This window comes from Empidonax traillii, unplaced genomic scaffold (assembly GCF_003031625.1).
Source record: "Empidonax traillii isolate 1590-97213 ecotype Southwest subspecies unplaced genomic scaffold, ASM303162v1 scaffold1298:size161147, whole genome shotgun sequence".
Taxonomy (NCBI): Eukaryota; Metazoa; Chordata; class Aves; order Passeriformes; family Tyrannidae; genus Empidonax; species Empidonax traillii.
This window is the reverse complement of record NW_020956491.1, coordinates 71,533-94,729: the sequence shown is the minus strand read 5'-3', so window position 1 is coordinate 94,729 and position 23,197 is coordinate 71,533. Positions and strand designations below refer to the sequence as shown.

The 23,197-nt window shown below is 62.8% G+C and overlaps 2 protein-coding genes across 5 annotated transcripts; one reads left to right on the top strand and one right to left on the bottom strand.

Moving 5' to 3' along the window:
- Positions 1 to 4,394: 4,394 nt before the first annotated feature.
- HCN3 (hyperpolarization activated cyclic nucleotide gated potassium channel 3) lies at positions 4,395 to 12,015 on the bottom strand. 2 transcript variants are annotated; one of them, XM_027906456.1, is made up of 8 exons: positions 11,672 to 12,015; positions 8,656 to 9,085; positions 8,339 to 8,500; positions 7,670 to 7,888; positions 7,162 to 7,308; positions 6,821 to 7,061; positions 6,072 to 6,236; positions 4,395 to 5,582 (listed from the first exon to the last, which is right to left on the bottom strand). In XM_027906456.1, the coding sequence occupies exons 1-8, from the start codon at positions 12,013 to 12,015 to the stop codon at positions 4,438 to 4,440; spliced, it is 2,853 nt and encodes a 950-aa protein (XP_027762257.1). In that variant the 3' UTR covers positions 4,395 to 4,437. The 2 variants fall into 2 exon arrangements, with proteins under 2 accessions (XP_027762257.1, XP_027762258.1); XM_027906457.1 differs by having other exon boundaries at positions 8,656 to 8,921; positions 11,672 to 11,777.
- A 905-nt stretch (positions 12,016 to 12,920) lies between these two features.
- On the top strand, positions 12,921 to 22,846 carry CLK2 (CDC like kinase 2). 3 transcript variants are annotated; one of them, XM_027906459.1, is made up of 13 exons: positions 12,921 to 13,057; positions 15,336 to 15,505; positions 16,588 to 16,825; positions 18,634 to 18,727; positions 19,080 to 19,146; positions 19,475 to 19,591; positions 19,797 to 19,963; positions 20,350 to 20,444; positions 20,763 to 20,892; positions 21,588 to 21,670; positions 21,897 to 21,976; positions 22,175 to 22,265; positions 22,584 to 22,846. In XM_027906459.1, exons 2-13 carry the CDS (start codon positions 15,336 to 15,338, stop codon positions 22,764 to 22,766), a joined length of 1,515 nt encoding a protein of 504 aa, XP_027762260.1. In that variant the 5' UTR covers positions 12,921 to 13,057; the 3' UTR covers positions 22,767 to 22,846. The 3 variants fall into 3 exon arrangements, with proteins under 3 accessions (XP_027762260.1, XP_027762259.1, XP_027762262.1); XM_027906458.1 differs by lacking the exon at positions 12,921 to 13,057 and having other exon boundaries at positions 18,631 to 18,727; XM_027906461.1 differs by lacking the exons at positions 12,921 to 13,057; positions 15,336 to 15,505; positions 18,634 to 18,727 and having other exon boundaries at positions 16,736 to 16,825.
- Positions 22,847 to 23,197: the final 351 nt, after the last annotated feature.

Sequence of the window (23,197 nt, the reverse complement as noted above, 5' to 3'; positions counted from 1 at the left end):
TCTCGGCCGCCGCGGAGCCGCTGCCGGTGCTGGTGCCGTTCATGGTTCCCCCGTGCCCGGACTCGGCGCCCGCGGACTCTTCGGTCCCGCTGGCCCCGCCCCCCCCGCGCGGGGCACGCCGGGACTCGCAGTCCTGGCCCGCGGGAGAGGCGGCTGGATGAGCCATGTCTGGACTACAACTCCCGGCGTGTCCCGCGCGAGGGGCGGGGCCGGCGGGGCGGCCGCGGGGCGGCGCTCATTGGTCCGGTTCATCGTGCGAGGATGAGCCCAAGCGGGATGAGCCAATAGGAGCGCTGCGGGGGCGGGACCGACGCGGGTGATTGGTGGAGAGGGGGAATGGAGCGAGAGCCCGGCTGGAGCGCGGGGGCGGGGGAGGGGCGTGGCCTGGGCGTGACCGATTGACCGAAGGGCGGGGTTAAGATGATGGGCGTGGCTTCATGGGCAGGGCCAAACGGATCCCCGGCAGGTGAATTTGGGGATGCACCTGGAGGTGACAGGTGACAAGTGTGTGCTGGGGCTGGGGGGGGAGAGCTGGGGGAATGGGGCGCCCTACAGTTCTGGGATGCAGTGCAGTTATAGGGTTCCATACCCTATGGTGTGGGGTGCAGCACAGGTGTGGGGTGCCCTACAGGTATAGGGTGCGATGCAGTTACAGGATCCATACCCTATGGTGTGGGGTGCAGCACAGGTGTGGGGTGCTGTACAGGTATGGGGTGCGGTGCACTTGACACGTGCCGGGGTGCCGGGTGGGGGGTCCATCTCCCCACCGACCCCCGAGGGGACCCCGCAGGCGTGACCTGGGTGGGCACACGCCGTGGCTCCTTCCCCTGCTGCTGCCCGCAGCTCCTGCCCCGGCCCCCGCCCCACAGATTGGCGTCCGCCCCGAATCCCCCCGAATCCCCTAATCCCGGCTCACCCGAGTTAATTAATCCCTCCGTGGCGCCCACTAATCTCCCTCCCCGCCGCCGGGGACGCGGCGGCTCGGGGCGGTGTCACCGGCCCCCCAAGGGACGGGCGTCCTTGGGGACTGGGCACCGGGGGGGGCATGGGGGCTCTGCCCTCACCCCCGGGGCTCTGCCGTGCCCCGGGACTCCGGTCCCTGCCCCGCTGCCTCAGCCGATGGGGCGTGGGACACAGGCTGGATGGAATAGCCCTGGAATAGGAACAGGACACGGGACGCCGGCTGGAATTCATTCCCAAGGAATGGTCTTCCGGCCCTCGGCAGCCCCTCTGAGCGGCTCGGGGCCGGGCAGCCCCCGTGCCCCCTTAATCGGGCTGGCCGCGGGGTAATCTGAAATAATCAAATTAGAGAGAAACCGCTAATCAGCGCTGAGCTCATCGTGTGTCACCGAGCCTAATTGCTGGAGGGGGGTAGAGGGGGGCACGCTGGGGCTGCCAGCAGCGCCCTGCGGGCAGGGACTGCCCCGGGGATGTGGGGCTGCGGTGGGGAGAGTCAGCGGGGCATGGGAGGGGTGGCACCCATGTCCTGCCTGTCACTGCGTCCTGCCTGCACCCACGTCCTGCCTGTGCTCTGCCTGACTTCTGCCCGTGCTTGCCTCCTGCCTGCACCAGCATCCTGCCTGCACCTTCATCCTTCCTGAGCCCTGCCTGTACCTGCACCCTGCCTGTGTCCTACCCGCATCTGCACCCTATCTGCATCCTGCCTGCACCCTGCCTGCACTTATGTGCTGCCTGCGTCCCTGTCCTGCCGGCACCCACATCCTGCCTGCCCCCTGCCTGTGCCACTCTGGGGGTGCGGGCAGGGCACACCTGAGCCCCGAGTCCTGCGCCAGGTGAGTGGCAGAGCAAAGAGGGCACCGCGGCTCCCCAGCCCACCTTGCACTGTGTGACCTTCGTTTAATCACGTTAATGCCTCGAGTCTGCTCTGCAATCAAACCCGCCCCTCCCCCCGTCCCCCCGCGTTAATAAAGGGAAGGGAGATGGAAGGGGAAAATAACCAAAGATTAAACACTAATCTCCCCGGGGCCGAAAGTGATTGGGGTGGGCGGGAGGGGGACCTGTTGCCTTTGGGCTGCTGCGGTGCCTCGCGGGTCTGTGGGGCCGGGGAGAGGCCCCTCCACGGGCTCCCGAGGATGTCCTGGCTGCTCCCGGCTCTGCAGAGGGCCAGGATGCTCCCTGTCCCATCCCATCCCATCCCAATCCCATCCCATCCCATCCCATCCCACCCCATCCCATCCCATCCCCCGGGCAGGGCGCTGGGGGGACCCCAGGCAGCGCAGAAAGAGGCTCCCCCCAAGACCAGCTCAGAATCTCTCTTTATTATTTAAACCCATTATGTACAACGACCAAAAAATAAAAAAACCGCTTTTAAATCCTCTGCGATATGAAAACTACAAGCTCTGTACATGGACTGCCGTGAGTGCAAGAGTGGAGGGTCATGGTCTTTGGTGGCTAAACTCGAGCACGGCCGGCACCCCCACAGCCCCTCCAGCCCCCTCCTTGTGCCTCCCCACCGGGATGAGGGGACAGGAGCACGGGGTGGCTCCGGCTGCCAGCGCGGGGAGGGGGCACCAGTGGCTCGGTCGCCGGGAGTGGAGCCGCTCCCGGTGCCACCCGGGCCGGCCCGCGTGCTCTGCAGGGGGGACACCAGGATGACCACTAAGACATCTACATCACGCAGTGATGCAAGACCCCTGCCCGAGGGGCTGCCCGGGGGACACCGACCGCGGGGGTGCAGTGGGGGGACGTGGGGGTGGGCGGGGAAGGGGAGTTGAAGTCCATGGGGGAAAAAAAAAAAAAGGCAGTGCTGGACATCCCCTCTTGGCAGAAGCCGGGATTCCCGGTGGGCTCCCAGAGCAGCCCTGCGCTCCGGGAGGCTGCTCCCGACATCCAAAACACGAGGGGGGAGAACTGAAGACCTCAACTTCGGTAAAGTACCACGGGGACACGCGAGCTCGCCCGCTGTGCCGGGGGTCCTGCGGGCCCCTCCCAGGGGCAGGCGAGCCCCGGAGCACCACACAAGCCATGGCTCCTGACTCCGGGAGTGGGAAGCAGCTGGCGGCAGCGTGGCGGGGTCGGAGGGGACACTACTCTAACCAGGACTGAACACGGTTTGGTCCAAAGCGACACTGTAAGCAGAGCTCGGCTGCTCGGCAGAGCCACGGCTCGAACACACATTGCAGACTACTGGCTCTGGAGGGGCGGCGTGGGGCGGTTGCGTGGACCCCGAGGAGGGGGTGACCCCACAGCCCCGCCTGTGCCCCGGGCGCTGCCCGGGGTTGGCATCTCTTGGCGACAGCCTTTCACTCGCTGCGGTGCTGGTGGCTGACATCTCCAGGCAGCCTGGAAACGGGACCGCAGGGCAGGGCACGGGGAGCAGAGCCCGGGCTGAGCATCCTCCTGGAGCCGCAGAGGGGTCTCCCCAGTGACCCTCTGAGCATTCTCCTGGAGCCACAGCAGGATCCCCCCGGGCTGACCCTCTGAACATCCTCCTGGAGCCACAGAGGGGTCTTCCCCAGACTAACCCTCTGAAAATCCTACTGGAGCCACAGGCAATGGGGTTCCCCCAGTGTGACCCTCTGAGCATCGTCCCAGAGCCACAGGCAGTGGGGTCCCCCCAGGCCATCCCCAGGCCACAGTGCCCGGGTGTGGGACCTGTTTGGCAGCACATCCCAACCTTGCAGGGACTCAGCACCTCCGAGGCAAGATGCTCCCTCAAGCCGGGGAGAGGGACTGGGGGGGCCGCTCAGTGGAGACCCCTCTGCCCCCAGCTTTGCTGCTTGGCACTCCTCACACCAGGGGAGCCCTGCCCAGGACCCCCCAGCTCCTGGCACCTGCCCCCAGGTCTTGGGGAGGGGGGACCTGGCCTCTGCTGGCCCTGGGCCCCCACATTCTGCCTGCCTGGGGAGCCCCTGCCACGGTCTCCATCCCCCTCCGCCCACCCCGGCAGTGGACCCGGGGGGCTGCCTCTCCCTCCTGCCCCATAAAGCAAAGCAGAGCTCTCTGGGGATCGAGGAGAGCGTGGGGTGGCCACTGCTGTGACAGAGGACAAGCTGGAGGAGCCGCCAGCGCCAGCCCCGTCCCGAGGACGGGCCCTGGGATGCGCGGGCACAGCGTGGGGGGCCCGGCCCCCAAGGGGCAGTTGTGGGGAGCTGAACTCCCCAGAGAGGCCAGAACTGGGGCGAGGATTCTGTCCTGTCCTGTGCCTCCAGGATGAGGGCAGGACTCAGGACAGACGGTCATGAACAAGGAGGGGAGAGCCCGGCCAGGGTTCCCCCCCCCCCCCGGGGCATTCAGCAGAGCCCCCTCCTCACCCAGCTGGGCCAGCTCTGAGGCTGCTCCATGCCCATCCTTGCCCTGCCCCCGTGCCCGAAACAGCCTTTCCAAGGCCCCGGGTGCCGCCTCTCAGCTCACCTTCCCCCCGGCACGGCTCGGGGCTCCCGGGTCCCTCCTGCCTGCGCTCGGTGCCGCCGGGACTCACATGTTGGACGGGAGTTTGGGCTTCCCCGTTTCCACCTCGGGGCTGAAGGCCACGGAGCCCTTGCGGGAGGGACCTGCTGCCTGCCTGGACGTGGAGACCGGGGACTGCGGGGTGGAGGCTCCCGGTGCGGGGCGGGCGGGCTGAGCCAGCGATCCTGAAGGCATCTGCTGCGGGTGCGAGGGCTGGGCTGGGACCCCCGGGCACGGCTTGGCGAGGAGTCCGGCCACCGAGGGAGAGGACCTGCGGGCCAGGTTCCCCGCGGATTTCCTGCCCTGCTTCAAGGAACTCCCCTCGGCTTGCTGGGCCACTTTGTTGGGGAGGGAGGGCTGGGAGGCGGAGAGCAGCCGGACATCCTGCGTGAGCCGCCCCACCGGCAGGCCCTGGATGCTCCTGTGCTTCACCAGCTGCTGGGGCTGCATCAGGAGGGAGATGTGGGAGCCGGTGGCTCGGGACAGGCTGTAGTGGAGCGTTCTCCCCGGCGGCAGCGCCTGCTCCGAGCTGGGGGACGCCGCCCCCGCCGCCTGCTGCAGCAGCGAGGTGGACACCGAGGCGCCGCGGGACCTGGAGAGCTGGGGCTGGGAGCCGCCCGGGGGCTGCTTGGCCCCCGCCGGCATCTCCGCCCTCTGCGCTGCTCGTGGCAGGGGCTGCGCCCCATGGCTTGGTCTCTGGGCCCCGCTCTCCAGCGGCGCCTGGGACTGGACCATGGGGGAGGAGGGCGAGCCGGCCGCGGGCGTCTGGAGGTGGGACTGCGCCCCGGACGGAGAACTCACGGAGGAGGGCCGGGAGCCGCCCAGGCTGGGCTGGGAGCGGCGCACGGGCTTGGCGAGCAGCGTGGTGTCGGGCGAGAGCGGGCTGGAGATGGAGGAGGGCGGCAGGAAGATGTGGGCCTGCAGGCTGTGCTGGTGGGTCAGGGCGATGGCCACGTTGGTGGTGGCGGCCGCCGTCTGCAGGGGAGCGTGCACCAGCGGCTCCCAGATCACCGGCTTCCCGCTCAGCTCCCGGCCCATCGCCATCTGCTGCAGGTCCTGGATGTTGTGGGCCATGTCCTGGTCGTGCTTCACGATCTGCTGGATCATCTCGGTGTTCATGGGGCCCGAGCTGTGCTCGGCTCGCTTGCGGAGCAAGATGGAGTTCTTCTTCCCTGGGGGGAGGGCGGGAGCGTCACCAACCCTGCTCTCGGGGACACTGTGGAGGGCAGGGGGGCAGCGGGGAAGGGACAGTAAAGACCGGCGTGCCAGGGCAAGCAAGACCCTGGGGAGGGTCCGGGCTGGGGCGGAGGAAGCAGCAGGGACAAAACACAGGAGTCCTGGCTCCAAGGGCTCCAGGATGGGGATTGGGATCCTGCCTGTCCTCCACAGCCAGGGAGGGGCGAGGACAAGCAGCTGGCCAGCACCAGACAGTGCAAATATGGGGGGGTGACGGTTCCCCTGGGAAACCAGTTCTGTAGCACTGCCTTGGAGGAGAGAGGGATCCTGGGGGCAGGCTCCTTGCCTGTGTGCTCCCCCCCCCCCCCATCCTCACTGCTGGGCACTGGGTGCTGTGATCCACAGGGTCTGGGGTACCGTCACCTGGCAGGGCCGGGGTGATGTGGCCCCCGGGAGCGGGCACAGAGGGCTCAATCTCTCCTCACCTATGCGGTCCAGGCGGTCCATGGCCACCGTCTCGAAGGCCCTGCGCATCATGGGGTACTCCTCCAGCACCTCGTTGAAGTTGTCCACGGACAGGGAGTAGAGGCGGCAGTAGGTGTCGGCCCTCACGCTGGCCGTGCGCCTGCCCCGGGTCAGCAGGCAGATCTCTGCAGGGACACGGGGCTGGGGGTCAGGGTGGCACTGCCATCCACCCCTTTCCCAGCAGGCAGAGCGGGAACAGGACCGCCTGGCACCCCAACACCCTGCAAAGAGTGGAGCACGGCTCGGGAGGAGGGACAGACCCCAGAGCCTGGACAGCCACAGCCATGCCCATGGCCAGGAACGGCCTTTTCCTCTCTCCCCAGGCCATGTAGACCCAGGCCTGGCTGCTGTGGTGGCCTGGCCTATTTTCCTCTCAGACTTGTGTCTATAACCTATAAACTGTTTCAGATGTTCTGATTTAAACCCCCCCTCCTCCCTGGTGGTGGGGTGGTGGATGCCCCCTCTACCCCAGCCCTCAGCACTCCAACTACCCCTCTGATCCCATCTGCTGAGCAAGGAACCCCAGGAGAACGTGGGGGGCATCCTTCTGTGCCCCAGAGCCTGGGGTGAGGTGAATGCCAAGCCTTTGGCACTGGGCAAGAGGGGGGATGGGGAGGCAGAAACATCAGCGATACCCCAATTTCTTTCCGCCCCCAACCGGGCAGCTCTCACCCCCCTCAGCTCTCCAGGCCCCCCAGCCCAGCCTCACCCCCGAAGTAGGAGCCATCAGACAGCTTTGTCTCCTTGTTGCCCTTGGTGAGGATGCTGACCACCCCGTGCTGGATGAAGTACATCTTCTTGCCCACGGTGCCCTCGCGGATGATGAAGTCCCCGGGCTGGAAGACCTCGAAGCGCAGCTTGGTCAGCATGGCGGTCACGAAGTTGGGGTCGGCGTTGGCAAACAGGGGCATGTTGGCCACCAGGTTGCGGCAGTTGAAGTTGATGATTTCCTGTGGGGTCAGGGGCAGGGATGTCACCCAGCCTGGCCCCAGCGAGCACCGGCCCCTCTCCCCCCCATGGGGTCATCCATCCCAGGGTGGCTGCCCCCACCTCTTTGAGGGGCTCACTGAGCTCCCCCAGGATGTTCTCCTCGTCAAACATCTTGCCCTGGTAGCGGTGCTCGTAGTACTCGTGGATCCGCTGGCGCGTGTCCCCGGGCAGCTTGTGGAAGGACATGTACTGCTCCACTTGCTTGTACTGTGGGGACGAGGGGGAGGCACACAGGGATGAGTTGGGACCCGCTGCATGGCCAGACAATGCATCCACTCTCCTCGGTGGGGAGAAGTGAGGGTTCACCCCCACTCCAGGGCCCCATCCCAAAAGGCCACCTCCGGGGCAGAAGGGAGGGCGTCCCAGGGGTTCCCAGGGCAGACACCAGGATGGGGGTCTCACTATGTCAGGGTGCAAACCCCAGCATGATGAACGGGGCGTCTCTACCCCAATGGGCAGCCTGAGGTCCCTCCCCACACCCCCAGGGTGAGTGGAAAGGGCAGAGGTGCCAGAGCCGGACCCACTCGTGCCAGGGCTCTCCCCGCAGCTCTCCCCCCACCCCTCTGACCTTCTCCTGGTACTGGCGGCGGGAGGAGTCCAGGGACTGGATGAGGGCGGTGGCGTGGCCAATGAACATGGCGTAGCAGGTGGCCCCCACGATCATGCTGAGCATGGTGAGCCAGACGTCGGTCATGCCCTCGGGTGCCTGCTGCCCGTAGCCGATGCAGAGCATGTGGCTCATGGCCTTGAACAGGGCGTGCGAGTACTGCTTCCCCCACGAGTCGTTCTGCGGGCGAGGGACAGGCTGTGGGATGGAGCTGAGGGGATGGACCCCATCACCAGTCCCCCCTCCCTAAGCTGGGGAGTTGAGAAGCCCAGAGAGAAAAGGGTCGCTGATGTGTGTCCAAGCCTAAGAAGGTCGAGCTCTGCTCCAGGAGGAGGCACTGGGATGGTGCAAAGCTCTGAGGTGGCACCAGCTCCTGCTCTGGGGAGGAGGCAGGAGCCCCACTGCCCTGTCCCCTCCCTGAGGGATTCTCATCAGCACCAGCAAGCTGGGCTGAGATGGGAAGTTGAGGCAAAGATTCCCTGTGCCCCATCTCACTGCTGTGAGCAGAGAGATGCTGCTCAGCAGCACAGAGCTCCAGGCAGCTCCAGCCTTGGAGCAGGAGATGTGTAACCAAATCCTCTCCCTGCCGTGGCAGATCCTGTCTGGAATCACCCCTGCCCGGGCACTCACCACCATGTGGTTCTTGGAGACCCAGCAGTCCTCGGGGAAGTCCTGCAGCATGGGCACCAGGAACTGGAGGCAGCCGTCCCAGTGGCACAGCAGCAGCATCATGCCAATGAGGTTGAAGATCCTCACCACGGCGCTGGCCAGGTCGTACGTCATGTGGAAGATCTGGGGGACAGGCAGGGGGGTGGAGCTGCAGGGAAACTCCTCTCCTAGAACGGTCCTCGGAGCCCCCCCTGCCCTCCAGCCAGCCACACCACACAGCCAGGGACCTCTGAGCTGACCTGAAACCCCAACCAGGGTGACCCCCGAGGGGTTCTCACCTCCTCCCACTGGTGGATGTAGCGGATGAGGCGCGAGAGGCGCAGCAGGCGCAGCAGGCTCAGGATCTTGGTGAAGCGGACGATGCGCAGGGCCCGCGCTGTCTTGTAGACGTCAGAGTCCACCTGGGTCTCCAGGTCGACGATGAGGAAGATGTAGTCGACAGGGATGGAGGAGACGAAGTCGACCAGGAACCAGCTCTTCAGGTACTTCATTTTGATGGTGTGGGGGTCGAGGATGATCTCCGTGTTGTCCTCCACCACGATGCCTGTCCGGAAGTTCAGCACCAGGTCAGCCAAGAAGAAAGTGTCCGAGAGCACGTTGAAAACGATCCAGGGAGGGGTGTTCTCATCCTTGAAGAAGGTGATGCCCACGGGCAGGATGATCAAGTTGCCCACCATCAGGAGCAGCATGATGAGGTCCCAGTAAAACCTGCAGGGTGGGGACGCGGGGGACGGAGCAGGGCGGGGATGGAGTGGGGAGAGGCAGGACACAGGTAGGGTTAGACAGCAAAACCAGGCTCAGAGTTGGAGTCCAGCAGAGCACAGAGAGGCAGGTGCTGAGGACACACGTGCCTGCCCACACGCATGAGTAAGACCCCGCTGCTTGGCTGGGACAGATGTGAGTAAACGCGTGTGGAGAGGAGCGATTCGGCACCGGGCCAGGGGTCTGGGGGTGCAAACGTCACCTCCTGTGTGTGTGGGAGTGGGGGGCTGGAGCTCGAGGGGCTTGGCTGTCACTCTCATCTCCTGGTGGCGTGACAGCGCACGCACACGTGTCACCCCCCCCCCATCCCAAACTTGACGTGTGCCCCGTGGAGAACTCGGGGAGAACGGGGGCTTTGCTCCCTGGAGCTCCCTGTCATCCGCCAGCTCCCCGCCACCACCCAGGCTGGCTTAGCAGGATTTGGGATAAGCTTTGCTGGTTATGCAAACCCAGCCGAGCTCCTGGGGCGGCCGAGGGACTCGGGGAGGCTGTTGGGGTGAGCCAGGCTGCAGCCAAGCAAGGATAGACAATGCCAATAGCAGGGGAAGGTGGGAGGAATATCTGTCTCCAAAGGAGCTGCCGGTGCACACCGGGCAGGAGCTGCACAGCCCCGGGCCTGCAGCACCCCTCATCCACCTCCTTTTGCTGAGACTCGATGAGCTCAGAGGCTTTGGAGGAAAAGCCAAGATATTCCAGGAGCAGCTGGTTATGTCAGGACATCCAGCATCCCCGTTCATATGCAAATGCCCCTGGGATGTTTTCATTCTTCAGGCAGACACATAACAGCCTTCCTCCACCAGGCTCGTGATTCCTGGGATCCCAGCTCAGAGCCTTCCCCGGGCCCCTGGGAAAGCAAGTCCAGCTCCCATCTGGTGTTGCCCCCATTAGCCCCAGCCCTGGCTGTGGGTATAGACCCAAATCTCCAAAGGTGACCTCAGGACAACTCTTAGTGCTGGAGGATCCAAACCAGCCTTGGCAGGTGATGGAAGTCTCTGGGTGTTTCCCACCCTGCACCCACCCTGGGATTCGGGTACCAGATCTCTGCAGGGGAGGGAAGGGAGGGGAGGGGAAGTCGTGATGCCACAAGACACTCCTTCAGTTGAGAGAGCACCAAAACCTGGCGGGGAGCAGGGGACACCCCAGGGCTGGGAGCCACCCACGGGTCAGGAGAGACCCCAGGGTCAGGAGTCACCTCAAGGTCAGGAGTCACCCCAGGGCCAGGAGCGACCCCAGGGTTGAGGAGCCCACCCCAAGGTCAGGAGCCATCGAAGGATCAGGAGCCTCTCACAAATTAACACCTTCTTGCCATCTCCAGGGTTTGCTGGGTCAGGTGAGGAGACACCGGCCGAGGCAGGAGGGGCTGAGCAATTGCCTCCTCACCTCCACACTCTGCCCCAAGAAACACCACGTCCTGAGCAGGGAAACTGTCCCCACAGTGTCCGAACCTGCCCAGAGCTCTCGAGTCAGATTTAGGCTTAAGCTCTTTAGGACAGGCCCTGTCCTTCACTCGGTGTCAGGCCAAGCGCTCGGGGCCCTGATCTCCACGGCCTTTGTGTATCCCCATAATGTGATAAACACCGGTGTAATCCCCCTGGCTGTCCACCTGCCAGCTCCCCTCATGGCACCGCTTGCACAAGCAGCTCCTGGCCAAGCTCAGGCTCCCAAACTTGGGGATGGCTTCCCTGGGAAAAGGGCTCTCGGGGCTGGCAGCCCTGGGTATTGTGCTGGGCCGGCATGGCCGGGGCCCAGCGATGAGGGGAGATGGTTACAGGTGCTGTGGACCTGTCGCGGGTGCCAGCCCCACTCCGAGGTGCCCCCCAGGCTGGGGACATCAGCCGTGTCACAGCCTGCTGCGGGGAGATGACTGCCTGGCAGCTTCATCCCCCGTGGAGAAAGCCCACCCTATATGACTCAACATCCCCGTGACACCCAGTTCCTCCCACATCATCCATCCCCGCGCTCCCGCGGTGATCCCGGTGACACCGCGAGCCAGGCCCGGCTCCTCGCCGGGTGCCCAGCCCTGCTCCAGCCGCGGGATTCCATGTCCCGGGGGATGGGGGGGGAGGTGGTGGCTGCTCACCAAATTAAAAACACCACCGAGAAGGGCGGGGGGAGCTGCCGGGGCCGAGGCACAGCCGGGCAGTCCCTGCGTCCGCCTCCGCACGCCCGGGGCCGGGTCAGCGGAGCTCCGGGGCTCGGCGGGGCTGTTGCTGCCCCCCGGGGCACCGGGAACGCCGCGGGGCAGATGAGGCAGAACAGAGTTGTCCGTGCGGGCGGGATAACCGGGGACGGGGAAAGGGCTGGGACAGAGCGGCCCGGGGCTCCGGGGACGAGCAGCCGTCTCCCCGGAGGGGTGCGGAGCCCCGGCCACCGGCACTTGTTGCCCCGACGGCGGCGGGGCCGCGCTCAGCACCACGGACAGCGGCGGGCACCGGGCGGAGCCGGAGCGGGCACCGGGGACGCGAGGGGATCGGCGCCGGTGCCGCTGCCGGTGGCGGGGGTGGTCGCGGCGGGCGGCCCGGGGGTCCCCACCTGAAGTCGCTGTAGGGGTGGATGATCCAGGTGCCCGCCGACTTCACCCGCTGCCGCTCGATCTCCACGGCCCGGTGGCTGCCGAACATGCGCAGCGAGAACTTGTTCACGGCGGGCTGCAGCATCGCCCCGAGCTGCCGCTGCACGAACGTGCCGCCCGCCGCCGCCGCCGCCGCCGCCTCGCCCTCCGCCACGATCTGCTCCGTCGTGGCCGCCGCCGTCGCCGCCGGCGAGGCCGGGGCCGCGCCCGCCGTCCCCGCGGGCGCCCCCGCCGCTTCCCCGTCCGGCACCGGCGGCTTCTCCCGCGGCTCGGGGCTCCTCCGCCGTGGCGCCGCCGCCTCCATCCCGCCGCCGCCGCCGCCGCCGCCGCCGCCGCCGCGCCTCACGTTTCCTTCAAACGCCCTTGCCCGGGCGCCCTGCCCGCCGCCCCGCCGCACATGCCCCGGGGCGGGCAGGCGGGCGCTCCGCTGGCCGCCCGCGGCCGCTCGGTCACGCCGGGGCGGGTTTGTCGCTCCGCCGGGAGCCCGCCTGTTGCGCGCGGCGCGGGCGCGGGCGCGGCGGCAGCACCGGGAACCGGGGGGGAGGAGGCGCCGGCGGCGGAGGCAGCACCGGGAGCGGCGGCGCGGGGAGCGGCGAGGCCCGGGCGGCACCACCGGGAGCGGCGGCGGCGCCGGGACCCCGCGGCGGGCGGGGCGGGGAGGGGCAGGGCGGGGCGGGGCATCACCGGGCAGACCACGCCCACTCGGGTGTAGCCCCGCCCCGTTACAGTCTGATAAGCCCAGGAGGGGCGCGGTTTGGATGAAATGGGTGGGACCATAGTTTATACACCCATATATGGCGAGCAAGGGGCGTGGCTTTGGAGAGATGGGCGCGGCCACTCAAACGGGGCTGGGGCTTGAATGGGTGGGCGGGGCGAAGCTCACTAGTCCCCGCCCCTCATGTCTAACCCGGGGAGGGCGGGGTGGGGCTCCAGCAGGCGGTGGGCGGGGCCATCCCTCCCCTCTCTGCTATAACCCCGCCCCTCTACCGTCAGAGGGACGGGGCGTGGCTCTGTGTGAGGAGTGGGCGTGTCCATCCTCTCTGACCCCGCCAGAAGGACGCGAGGGGGGCGTGGCGCAGAAGCCGCGCCCCCATCGCGAGTAGCTCCGCCCCTCCCTCCGTGACGCATCCGCCCCCCCCCTTTTCCATCCCGCCCGTACGTGCGCGCTCCCTCCCCAGCCCCTCGCGTCACGTCGCGTTGCGTGCGCGGCCCCGCGGGCGGCAGGACCCGGATCGGCGGCGGCGGCAGGAGGAGGAGGAGGAGGAGCTGGAGCGGGGCCCGCGGGGCCCTCGGCCGCCATCACGGATTTCCTGTGGGACAAGCGCACCGGGCTGGCTGCGAGGACGGTGCGTGACGCGCGGCGGGCGGGGTGGGGGCGGGTAGGCCGCGGGCGGGCAGGGCCCGGTCCGCGGCGGGTCCCCGGTGAGGGCGGGGGGAAGGGGGCAAGCACGGTGTGGGTGTTTCTGAGGGCGACGGCGGCGGGTCTGGATGGCCCGGCCCTGCCGGTGTCCCGGTGCTCCCGGCCCCGCGCGGGGGAGGCCCCGCCCGGCGCCGCCATCATCGCGCCCGGACCGGCCCCGCTGCTCGTCCCGCCGGCCCCGGCCTCGGCGCTCCCTGCAGTCGGCGAGGAGGCCCCGGGGGGGGGACCAGGAGCCGCCCCGCAGAGCCCTGAGGGTCCCGAGCCCGCTCCCCCCACGCGTCACCCCATCCCCGGGCCGGTTGTGCCTGTCCGAGCCAGGCCGGTGATGTCAGCGCGGGGCGGGGAGGCGGCCGGGGGGGTGTTTTGCGGGAGCTCTGTGGGCAAAGGGAGCTCGGGCTCCTCTGCCGGCCCTGGCACGGGTTATTCCATCCCTGGAAGTGTCTCAAGGCCAGCTCGGAGCAGCCTGGCCTGGTGGAAGGTGTCCCCTGCCCGTGGCGGGGGGTGGGACTGGGGGAGCTTTGAGGGCCCTCCCAGCCCTTCCACATTCCGTGGTTCTGTGATTCGTGCTCGTGGAGCCGAGGCAGGTGGAGCTGCTCGCGCCCGGGGAGCTGAAATAGGTGTGGGGAATGTCTGAGAGCTGGAGCTGTGCCATCTCACCCCGGGGGTCTCCTTGGCTCTGACCTCTCGTGTTCCCCCCAGAGGGGCCGAGCTGGGGGTCTGCAGGGCTCTGTTCATGTGCACTGGGAAGGCTGGGTTTGCTCCTGGGCATTTCCCACAGGCTCGGGGAATTGCACCATGGAATACCCTGAGCTGGAAGGGGATCATCCAATTCCATCTCCTGGCCCTGCTCAGGGCACCCCAACAATCCCCCCCTGTCCCTCAGGGTGTTGTCCAAACACCCCTGGAGCTCTGGCAGCCTTGGGGAGCCTGTTCAGTGCCCAAACCACCTTCTGGGGGAAGGATTTTCCTGAGATCCAACCTGACCCTGCCCTGACACAGCTCCAGCTCTTCCCTGGGTGCTGTCCCTGCTCACAGAGAGCAGAGATCAGGGCTGCCCCTCCCGAGGAAGCTGCAGCCCCCTGAGCTCTCCCCTCAGCTCCCCCAGTGCTCTCTCCTGTGGCCCCTCCAGACCCTTCCCCACCCTCGTGACCCCCCCAGGTGTGGGTGTCCCTTGCTTGGCACCAAACCAGAGGTGTCTCCTGGGGAGTTGCCCCCGTGGGTGTCCCTGTTACTGCTGCACAGGGACTTTGGTGACATGCAGGGCTTCGTTTCACCTTCCTCTGGGGTGCTCCCCTCCTCCCTGGGATGTGACACTGGTGCTGCTTCAGGGCCTTGATTCCCAACCTGAATGTGGGGGAAAAGCACAGGAAAAATGGGAAAATCGATGGAAATAGGGTCAGGGAAAAGGTTAGGAATAGGGGATCTATCCTGGTCCCGAAACATGGATAATAGGGAGGGATATGGGTGCCACTTCAGGGCCTCCATCCAATCCTGCTTCTGGGGGAAAAATGGGAATGTGGGAATGGGAACAGGGAAGAAGGAGAGTCCCAGGACAACATCCTGGAGAAATGGGAAAAATAAAGGCAAAAATGGGGATAAAATGAAACTTCACCCCTAAAAATAGTTACAGGGAAATAGGGATGTGGATGTGCTGCTTCAGGGCCTTGATCCCAATCTGATTCTCAGGGAAAATGGGAAAAACGGGACCGAGAGTCCCTGGGAACGAAGCAGGATCCCTGGGAATGGGGGTCATCCGTGCCCAGCATATGGATGTGGGCTTTGAGGGGGTTTGGGATGATTTAGGGTTGGTTTGGACGAATTTCGGGCCGTCAGGGTTGGTTTCAGAGGGATTTCAGGGGGGATTTTTGGGTGGTTCAGAGGAATTTGGGGGTGCCAGGGTTGGTTTAGGGGTGGCTTTGGTCACTCACAGTCTCGTCCCCCTTTGTCTTGCGCATCTGCATTGACACCCTCAGACTAATTATCCTCCGTGTTCAGGGTGCTGTGGGTAGAAAAGGGTGGTCAAGGACCCCAAAATACACCTGGGTGACTCCAAAAACCCCCCCGGGGGGACTCCAAAAACCACTCTCAGAACTCGGGACACGCCGCTGAGCTGGGTGCTGCGCCCCAGTCCCTGTCCCCAGGGATGCCTGCCGGGGTCCCCGCTGTCCCTGGGTGCCTGATGGGGGTCCCTGCTGTCCCCACAGATGCCTCACTCCCGAAGGTACCGCTCGTCGGAGCGCAGCAGCCGCGGGAGTTACCACGAGCGCTACCGGAGCCGCAAGCACAAGCGGCGGCGGACGCGGTCGCGGTCGAGCAGCAGCGAGCGGGACCGGCGGCACCGGAGGGAGGACAGCTACCACGTCCGATCCCGGAGGTGAGCCGGCCTCGGATCTGCCCTCCCTCGCTGCGGGTTGGGTTTGGAGATCACCCCTTTCCAAAGCAGGGTCACCCAGAGCGCAGAGAAACGCACCCTGGGGGGATTTGGGGTTTGCCCTCGCAGTTCTAGCCTGTTCTTCGCAGAACCACAGAGTATTCTGAGCCACAAGGAGGTCCAGCTCTTAAGTGAATGGCTCACACAGGGATTGAACCCACAGCCTTGGCACTATTAACGCCGGCTGAGTTAATCTCAGGGTTCTTCCTCCCGCTGAGGTGGATCTTCTTGTGGTTTAGTTTATGGCCATTGCTCCTCATGCTGTCGCTGGGCACATCTGAACAGCCTGGCACCGTCCTGACATGTGCCTTGGAGGGGTTTATATGCATTAATGAAACCCCCCTGTCAGTCCTCTCTTCTCCAGACTAACCAAGTCTGGGGGTCGTCAGCTCCTGCCATGTCCCTGAGTGTCCCTCACATGGCTGGGAGAGTTAGGAAGGTTCAGGCTGGAGAAGAAAATGTGTGGAGATCTCAGAGAACCTTCCAGGATCTGAAGGGGCTACCAGGAAAGCAGACAGAGACTGCTCCCGTTCATCAGGAGCTGGAGTGACAGGACAAGGGGAATGGGTACAAATGGAAAGAGGGGAAGAAATTTTTTACTGTGAGGGTGGTGAGGGCCTGGAACGGGCAGGCTGTGGATTTTCTAAGCAGGTAAACAATCAGTGCTCTCAACAGAAAACACCATGCAGTGAATTTTTGCCCAATTAAACAGTTTTCAGGTGTTTGAGCCGTTTTTCGTTTGCGGAGGTCTCTGAAACACATGGAAATTTTTCACTAGCAAAATCCTGAAGGTCGACTCTCTTACTGGCTACCAGTCAAATACAGAATCTACTACAGCTTTAAAATCCCCGAGGTGAATTCAACTTAATTTAAATTAATTCAGTCCCCGAAAACGCCTCAAAACCAGGCTGGATAAAACCACTAGCAGGAGGTGTCCCCACCAGAGCTGGGGGGGGTTGGGAGGATTTGATGATCCCTCCCGCACCCCCAACACCCACCACTGCGCCCCCCCTTTCCTTCCTCAGCTACGACGACCACTCTGCGGACCGGCGGGCCTACGACCGGCGTTACTGTGACAGCTACCGGCGCAACGACTACAGCCGCGAGCGGGGCGGGGACGGCTACTACGAGCCCGAGTACCGCCACTCCTACGAGTACCGGCGCTCCCGGGACCGCGAGGGCAGCTACCGCAGCTGCAAAAGCAGCCGGCGTAAGCACAGGCGGAGGCGGCGCCGCAGCCGGTCCTTTAGCCGCTCCTCATCGGTGAGTATCCTGCTCTGGCCGGGCCTGCCCTGTTTGTTTTTTTTTTTTTTTTTTAAAAAGCTTTTCTCTCTCCCAGGGGCCGAGCTGGGTAAGTAGAAAAAAAACTCTACTTACTTTCTAAGCGGCTCTTTTCGGACTCGGCTTGAACTGTGTGTGTGTTTTTGTGTGTGTGTGTGTGTGAGTGGAGGAGGAAGGTTTTTTGGTGCAGAGAGTTCCTGCTGCGCCGGCCGGGCACGGTGGGGGGGGCTCGGACCCTCTCTCTTAGTGCTGCCCGCTCAGGTGGGAGGACAGGCGTGTCCCTGGGGTGGTGCCGTGGCTCCTCCCGTTTGGTGACGCCCCTGGAGAGCTGTGTAGGAGCCCCAACCAGGCAGGATTGTGTGTGAGGCTAAAACGGCCGCGTTCAGCTGGTCCCAGGCCCAGAGAGAGGCTGTGACGGGTGGCTTATCCCCGTGGTCCCTGGTTTGGGCCGTGGCAGGAAGCCCCTGGCTCTGATCCTCCCGAGCAGGACCCTCCTGGGTGGGCCCAGCTGACGTGGGGTGCCGTGCGAGGGGCTTTGCGGAGGAGCAGAGCGTTCAGACCACTCAGCTCAGGTGGAGGCAGCGACCATCCCAGGCTCTTCCTGGCTTTCTCTTCTTGTCTGTTCTGCTGGTCACTTCTGTTAGACCCCAGACACGGTCTCTGCTCTGTGTGTGGAGCTCTCAGTGTTGCCTGGTCTGTCCTGGCTGTGTGTCCAGGGAGGGGATTGGGGGCTGGATTCGGGTCCCAAGTCTGCTGGGCCGGTTGCTCCCAGGTGTGGGGATACTTAGCTGAGGAACCGAAGGCAGGAATTTTCTCTTCTCTGGCATAAACCTCTTATCTGCCTCATCCCAGGCTGTCCCTGTTCCCTTTGGGGCTCTGCTTCTCTCCTGGAATTTAGTCCTTCCAGGATCACCTTCTTCGGGGGAGGGTCTGGGAAGAAGTGTCCATCTTTCCCCAGGCAGTCCCTGTAAACTCTCGGTTTTGGATGGGTTGCTGTTACCCTAGAGCTGCTTCTGGAAATCTCTGAATTCCTCTTTCCCTGAGTGTCGGGGCTGGGGGAAGCTGTGTGGGAGTTGGAGTGGGATGGAGGTGCCTGTGGGGGCAGCCTGGGCTCGTGCAGGACCTCTGGGCACCTGCCTCCCTCTGCCCTTCCTCCCTGGTGGCCGTGGGGCTGCCGGGAGCCCCCTCCCTGTGGCCTCTGGCATGTTTAGGGGGTCCCCAGGACCCGAAGGCTGGTGCTGTTCCTCTCTGAGCCCCCGTGGGAGCAAGAGCAGCCGGCCCCTTCCATGCCCCCTTCGGCTCCCGCGCTCCGACAGCTCTGCTCTCACACTGGTTCGGGTGGGGCTGTTTGTAGGTTCTTTTTTTCTTATTTTTTTTTTTTCCTTTTCTTTCTATTTTTTTTTTCACTTTTTTTTTTCCGTTTTTTTTTTTTTTTTTTTTTTTTTTTTTTTTTTTTTTTTTTTTTTTTTTTTTTTTTTTTTTTTTTTTTTTTTTTTTTTTTTTTTTTCTTTTTTTTTTTTTTTTTCTTTTTTTGGCTACAACGAAAAGCGAAACTGTTTTTTTTTTTCTTTTCTGAGCTAGTGTGTTGTATCTTGACATGTTCCCTTGCAATATCCCTATCGTTATATATTCCTCTGTGCCGTATGAATTGGCTGGGAATCTCCTCCTGCAACCCCTCCTCAAACCAACCATGTGAATTTCCAAACCAACCAATGCGTGACGCTGGCTGCTGCGCTGGTTTGAAAATCTGATTGGTGAATGATGAATTCCCTGTCTGCCTGGGCCAGCAGCGGAGTCGACAGAGCAGCAGAAGGGCCAAGAGTGTGGAGGACGACGACGAGGGGCATCTGATCTATCGCGTCGGCGACTGGCTACAAGAAAGATGTACAGCCAAATCGTAACATAATTTAGCTCTCTAGTTAAGCTCCCATCGCAGTCGCAGATCTGTCTTATCTTTCTGTTTCATTTTATTTTCATTGTTTATTAAAGAGAAAGCCCTCTCCTTTTTCCTCCCCCTTTTGTTAAAAAGCTACGTTTTATATTGTGTATTGTTACTGAAGTGCCAGGGAATTAGGGCAGCTGCCTTGTGCAGCCGGTGTCAGCCTTCCGCTGCTCCGGTCTCTCCAGCTGTGTTGCAGGTTAGGTGTTGCAATGCATTCTCCTCTGCCCTGTGTATCGCTGCAGCCAGGTCCTGCTCCCTCTCTCAGCTCCTTCCCTCTCCTTCTCTCCCTCCCAGATGAGATTATCAGCACGCTGGGGGAAGGCACGTTCGGCAGAGTGGTGCAGTGCATGGATCACCGGAGGTACGTGGGGAGAGGGGGGACCCACAGCTGGCAGCAGAGCCTTTCTGGGATTAATGTGGGAGCCTGGGGGGGTGAAAATCAGTCTGTTGGCTTCCAGTGTCCTCTGCTGGTCTGGGCACTATCCCTCTTGGGCTGCCTGTGTGCTGGGGGAAGCCTTGGGGCTGTTCATGTGGGGAGGGGAAAGGCACAGCTTTGGTGGACACCCCTTAAAAACAGCCACTTGCTCCAGCAAGGGTGGTGGAGGCTGTGCTGTGGTCAGAAGGTCCCTTCCACGGGACACAGCCCTTTTGCCCCCTCTTCATGGCTCACCCTGCGCTTTCTCCCTCAGGGGTGGTGCACGTGTTGCTCTCAAAATCATTAAAAACGTAGAGAAGTACAAAGAGGCCGCTCGGCTGGAAATCAACGTGCTGGAGAAAATCAACGAGAAGGATCCCGAGAACACGAAGTGAGTGTGCTCCTGGTGCTGCACTGGAAGGGCTGGTTCCAGGGGTGGGATGGAGGAGAGGTGCTTGGTGTGGTGTGGTGTGGTGTGGCTGAAGGTGATCCTGGCTGGTTTTGGAGGCCGTGGGGTCCAGACTGAGCAGCGGAAGGAGGAGCCTGGCGCAGGGGTGGCACCGCAGAGCTGTTCCCAACTGGAGTGTTTCTGTCAGTCTCTGTGTCAGGATGTTTGACTGGTTTGACTACCATGGCCACATGTGCATCTCCTTTGAGCTGCTGGGGCTCAGCACCTTCGACTTCCTGAAGGACAACAACTACCTGCCTTACCCCATCCACCAAGTACGGCACATGGCCTTCCAGGTGTGCCAGGCTGTGAAGTGTAAGTGTTCCCTGCTCCTCTCCCTGCTGCACTGGGCTGACCTGGAGAGCTGTGCAGCTCCCAGGGACCGGGACACTTGTGCAACTGATGGCCCAGAGCCAAGAGAGTTTTTACTGTGCCTTCCTGCCCCTCTGGGAATGAATCCTGTTTGTTTTCCAAGGCCTGTGGGGCTGGCAGTAGCTCAGGGCACTCGAGCATCCACCCCATTGCCCTTCTGGTGATCAATACAGTAAATCTTTGTGCTTCTGATGAAGCATCTTGGCCTGGGCCAGCCTGTTCTCACCCAGTGCTAAATGTGGGCTAAAGTGGAGCAAACTGAAGCAGTGATGTGGGTGCAGCCTTGCTCTGCTTCTGCCCCATCACCCCGACTCTCTTTGCCTCCCCAGTTCTGCACGACAATAAACTCACCCACACCGACCTCAAGCCGGAGAACATCCTCTTTGTGAACTCGGACTACGAGCTCTCCTACAACCTGGAAAAGGTAACACACTGCCTGGGGTCGGGTCTGCTCTTGTGTTCTTGGTGTCCCTGACCCGGGGGGGGAAGGTTGGGATGTGTCCCAGGCGACAGGGGCTCCCTGCACTCCCTTTGGGTCTGCGTCTTGCACGAGCTGCCTGTTGTTCAGGCGGTGAGAAGTGAGCCACGGGGACCCCAGGTGTGCAGCTGGCTGGTGGTGGGAGCTTGTTTGGGGCTGAGCTGTGGGGCCCCCAAAGCTTTCCCTTCCCGTGGTGTGTAAGGAAGGGCCCTGAGTGCCTGCCTTGGGGCTCCTGGGTGACTTATCCCGTTGTTGCCTGTGCAGAAGCGGGACGAGCGGAGCGTGAAGAACACGGCCATCAGGGTGGTGGATTTTGGCAGCGCCACGTTTGACCACGAGCACCACAGCACCATTGTCTCCACCAGGCACTACCGGGCCCCTGAAGTCATCCTGGGTAGGTCCCTGCCCGGGGAAGGGGTGTCCCTCGAGGTGCTGCCCGCTGGGCTGGGGAGTGTTGGGCCTCCACATCGCTCAGGAGCTGTCCTGGGTTTGCCCTGGGAGATGGGAAGTGTTTGTTTAAGAGCTCTCCAGTGCTGTTTTCTGTGAAGCTTGTCATTATAGCCATGTCATTATTCTGGGGTTGTTCAGCCTGGGAGAAAAGGAGCCACAGGGGGGACCTTCTCCCTCTCCACAACTCCCTGGCAGGAGGGGGAATCAGGGGAAGTTGGGCTCTGCTCCCAGGGAACAAGGAGCAGGACGAGAGGAAACAGCCCCAAGCTGTGCCAGGGGAGGGTCAGGTTGGACATCAGGAAGAACTTTTCCACAAAAAAATGTTGCCAGGCCTTGGAAGAGGTGGTGGAGTCACCATCCCTGGGGGTGTCCAGGAAATGACTGGATGTGGCACTCACTGCTCTGGTCTGGGTGACAAAGCGGTGACGGGTCAAAGGTTGGACTTGATGATCTTGGAGGTCTTTTCCAGCCTTAATGATTCCCTGATTATCAGTTGGTGTTTTGGCACTGCAGTGCCTTGCTGGTGGGGCTTGGCTGGAGTGGGAAGTGTTTTCCACCTGTTTGTTTTTTAAAAAGGGAGAGGGATTTGAAATCCTGGGCCATAACTGGATCGTTTATTTAAACAACATTGTTTTTCAGAGCTTGGCTGGAGCCAGCCCTGTGACGTGTGGAGCATTGGCTGCATCATCTTTGAGTATTATGTGGGTTTCACCCTGTTCCAGGTGAGAACTCCGTGTGGTGTGGCTACTTCCCAGCTGGTGAGAGAGGATTCTGGCTGATTCCCAGCACAGCCCAGAGCCCCTGGGGCTGATGGGGGTCCCTCCATCACTGCTGCCTTGGAGAGCTGTTGGCCACGAAGGGGTTCTGGGTGGGTGGGGATAGCCAGGGCTGGGGGGCAGAACCACAGCAATGTGTTCCATGCCTTCCCTTTACATTTCTCTCTCTCAGACACACGACAACCGGGAGCACCTGGCCATGATGGAGAGGATCCTGGGGCCAATTCCTTCCCGGATGGTCAGGAAGACGAGGTGAGCAAGGGCCCTGCAGGTGTTGCAGCCTGTCCTGCCTCACGGGCAGTGGTTTTTCCCTGAGGGGATCCCACTTTGGAGGGGGAATTCCCTGGGTCCCCTGGCCATGCGTGTGCCCTGCCAGGGCTGGCACGTTGCTGTTGCTTCAGGGTTGTGTTGTGCTCAGGTGTAACCTGTTCCCACCTGCTATTCCAACAGGAAACAGAAGTATTTCTACCACGGGCGCCTGGACTGGGACGAGAACACCTCGGCCGGACGCTACGTCCGGGAGAACTGCAAACCCCTGCGGGTAAGGAGGGTGGGCAGCAGCCCCTCGTCAGTGTAGAGGCTCTCCCTCTGGGCAGGCTCAAGCTAGCAAAAGGCTCGGGCTGGTGTCTTCCTGAGGGAACCTTGGAATAGAGTAGGAAGCCTGAGTTTAACCTCAAGTGGAAGAGGAAGGCATGGAGAGTTCAGGAAGTGGGAAAGGGGCGGGGGGGTGTATGTGAAAACCCAGCAGTTCTGTCCCAGATAGAGGAGCCCAGAGTTCAGGCCTGGGCTGAGGGATGGCCCCAGCTTAGCCCAGGGGGATGTCCCAGCCCGTTCCTGACCTGTCCCCTCGGCCCCGCAGCGCTACCTGACGTCGGAGGCCGAGGACCACCACCGCCTGTTCGACCTCATCGAGAGCATGCTGGAGTACGAGCCCTCCAAGCGGGTCACCCTGGCCGAGGCCCTCAAACACCCCTTCTTCGACCTGCTGGGCATGGAGCCCAGCACAAAACTGTGGGACTCGAGCCGGGACATCAGCCGGTGACGCCGCGGGTGCCAGCCGGCCCTCGCATTCTCTAGCCCCCGTGGAGGCCCCCCGTGACTTCTTATCCAGACACTTGGTGCTTTTTTTTTTTCTTTTTTTTTTCTTTTTTTTTCTTTTTTATATATATTATATATATATATATACATGAGAAGAAACTCCCCCTTTGTAAAGCTGTTAATATGTGAGATACTGTAAATAGCCCTGCCAGCCTCGGGGCACCACGGGCCCAACCTGACCTGCTGTGGTTCCATGAGGTGAGGGGTGGGGGGGGGCCTGTGTGTCCGTGCTGTAAATACCTCTCTTGTAAACGTGTTGCTTTGTCTCCTGCTCCTGCCCTCCCTCGGTGTAAATAACTCCAGGACTCGCAGCTCTCTGTAGCTTATCTGTTTCCCTTGTAAGTTATGGAACTGGTGGGACTGCATGGGAATTAT

Excerpts from the sequence above, each read along its gene's own strand:
- HCN3 (XM_027906456.1), bottom strand. The coding sequence starts at position 12,015 with ATGGAGGCGGCGGCGCCACGGCGGAGGAGCCCCGAGCCGCGGGAGAAG. Across the intron at positions 8,501-8,655 it reads ACATCCACCAGTGGGAGGAG|ATCTTCCACATGACGTACGA; the intron begins GTGAGAACCCCT and ends CCTGTCCCCCAG. Across the intron at positions 7,309-7,669 it reads GCCGCCAGTACCAGGAGAAG|TACAAGCAAGTGGAGCAGTA; the intron begins GTCAGAGGGGTG and ends TCGTCCCCACAG.
- CLK2 (XM_027906458.1), top strand. The coding sequence starts at position 15,336 with ATGCCTCACTCCCGAAGGTACCGCTCGTCGGAGCGCAGCAGCCGCGGG. Across the intron at positions 16,826-18,630 it reads CCTTTAGCCGCTCCTCATCG|CAGCGGAGTCGACAGAGCAG; the intron begins GTGAGTATCCTG and ends TGCCTGGGCCAG. Across the intron at positions 18,728-19,079 it reads CGACTGGCTACAAGAAAGAT|ATGAGATTATCAGCACGCTG; the intron begins GTACAGCCAAAT and ends TCTCCCTCCCAG.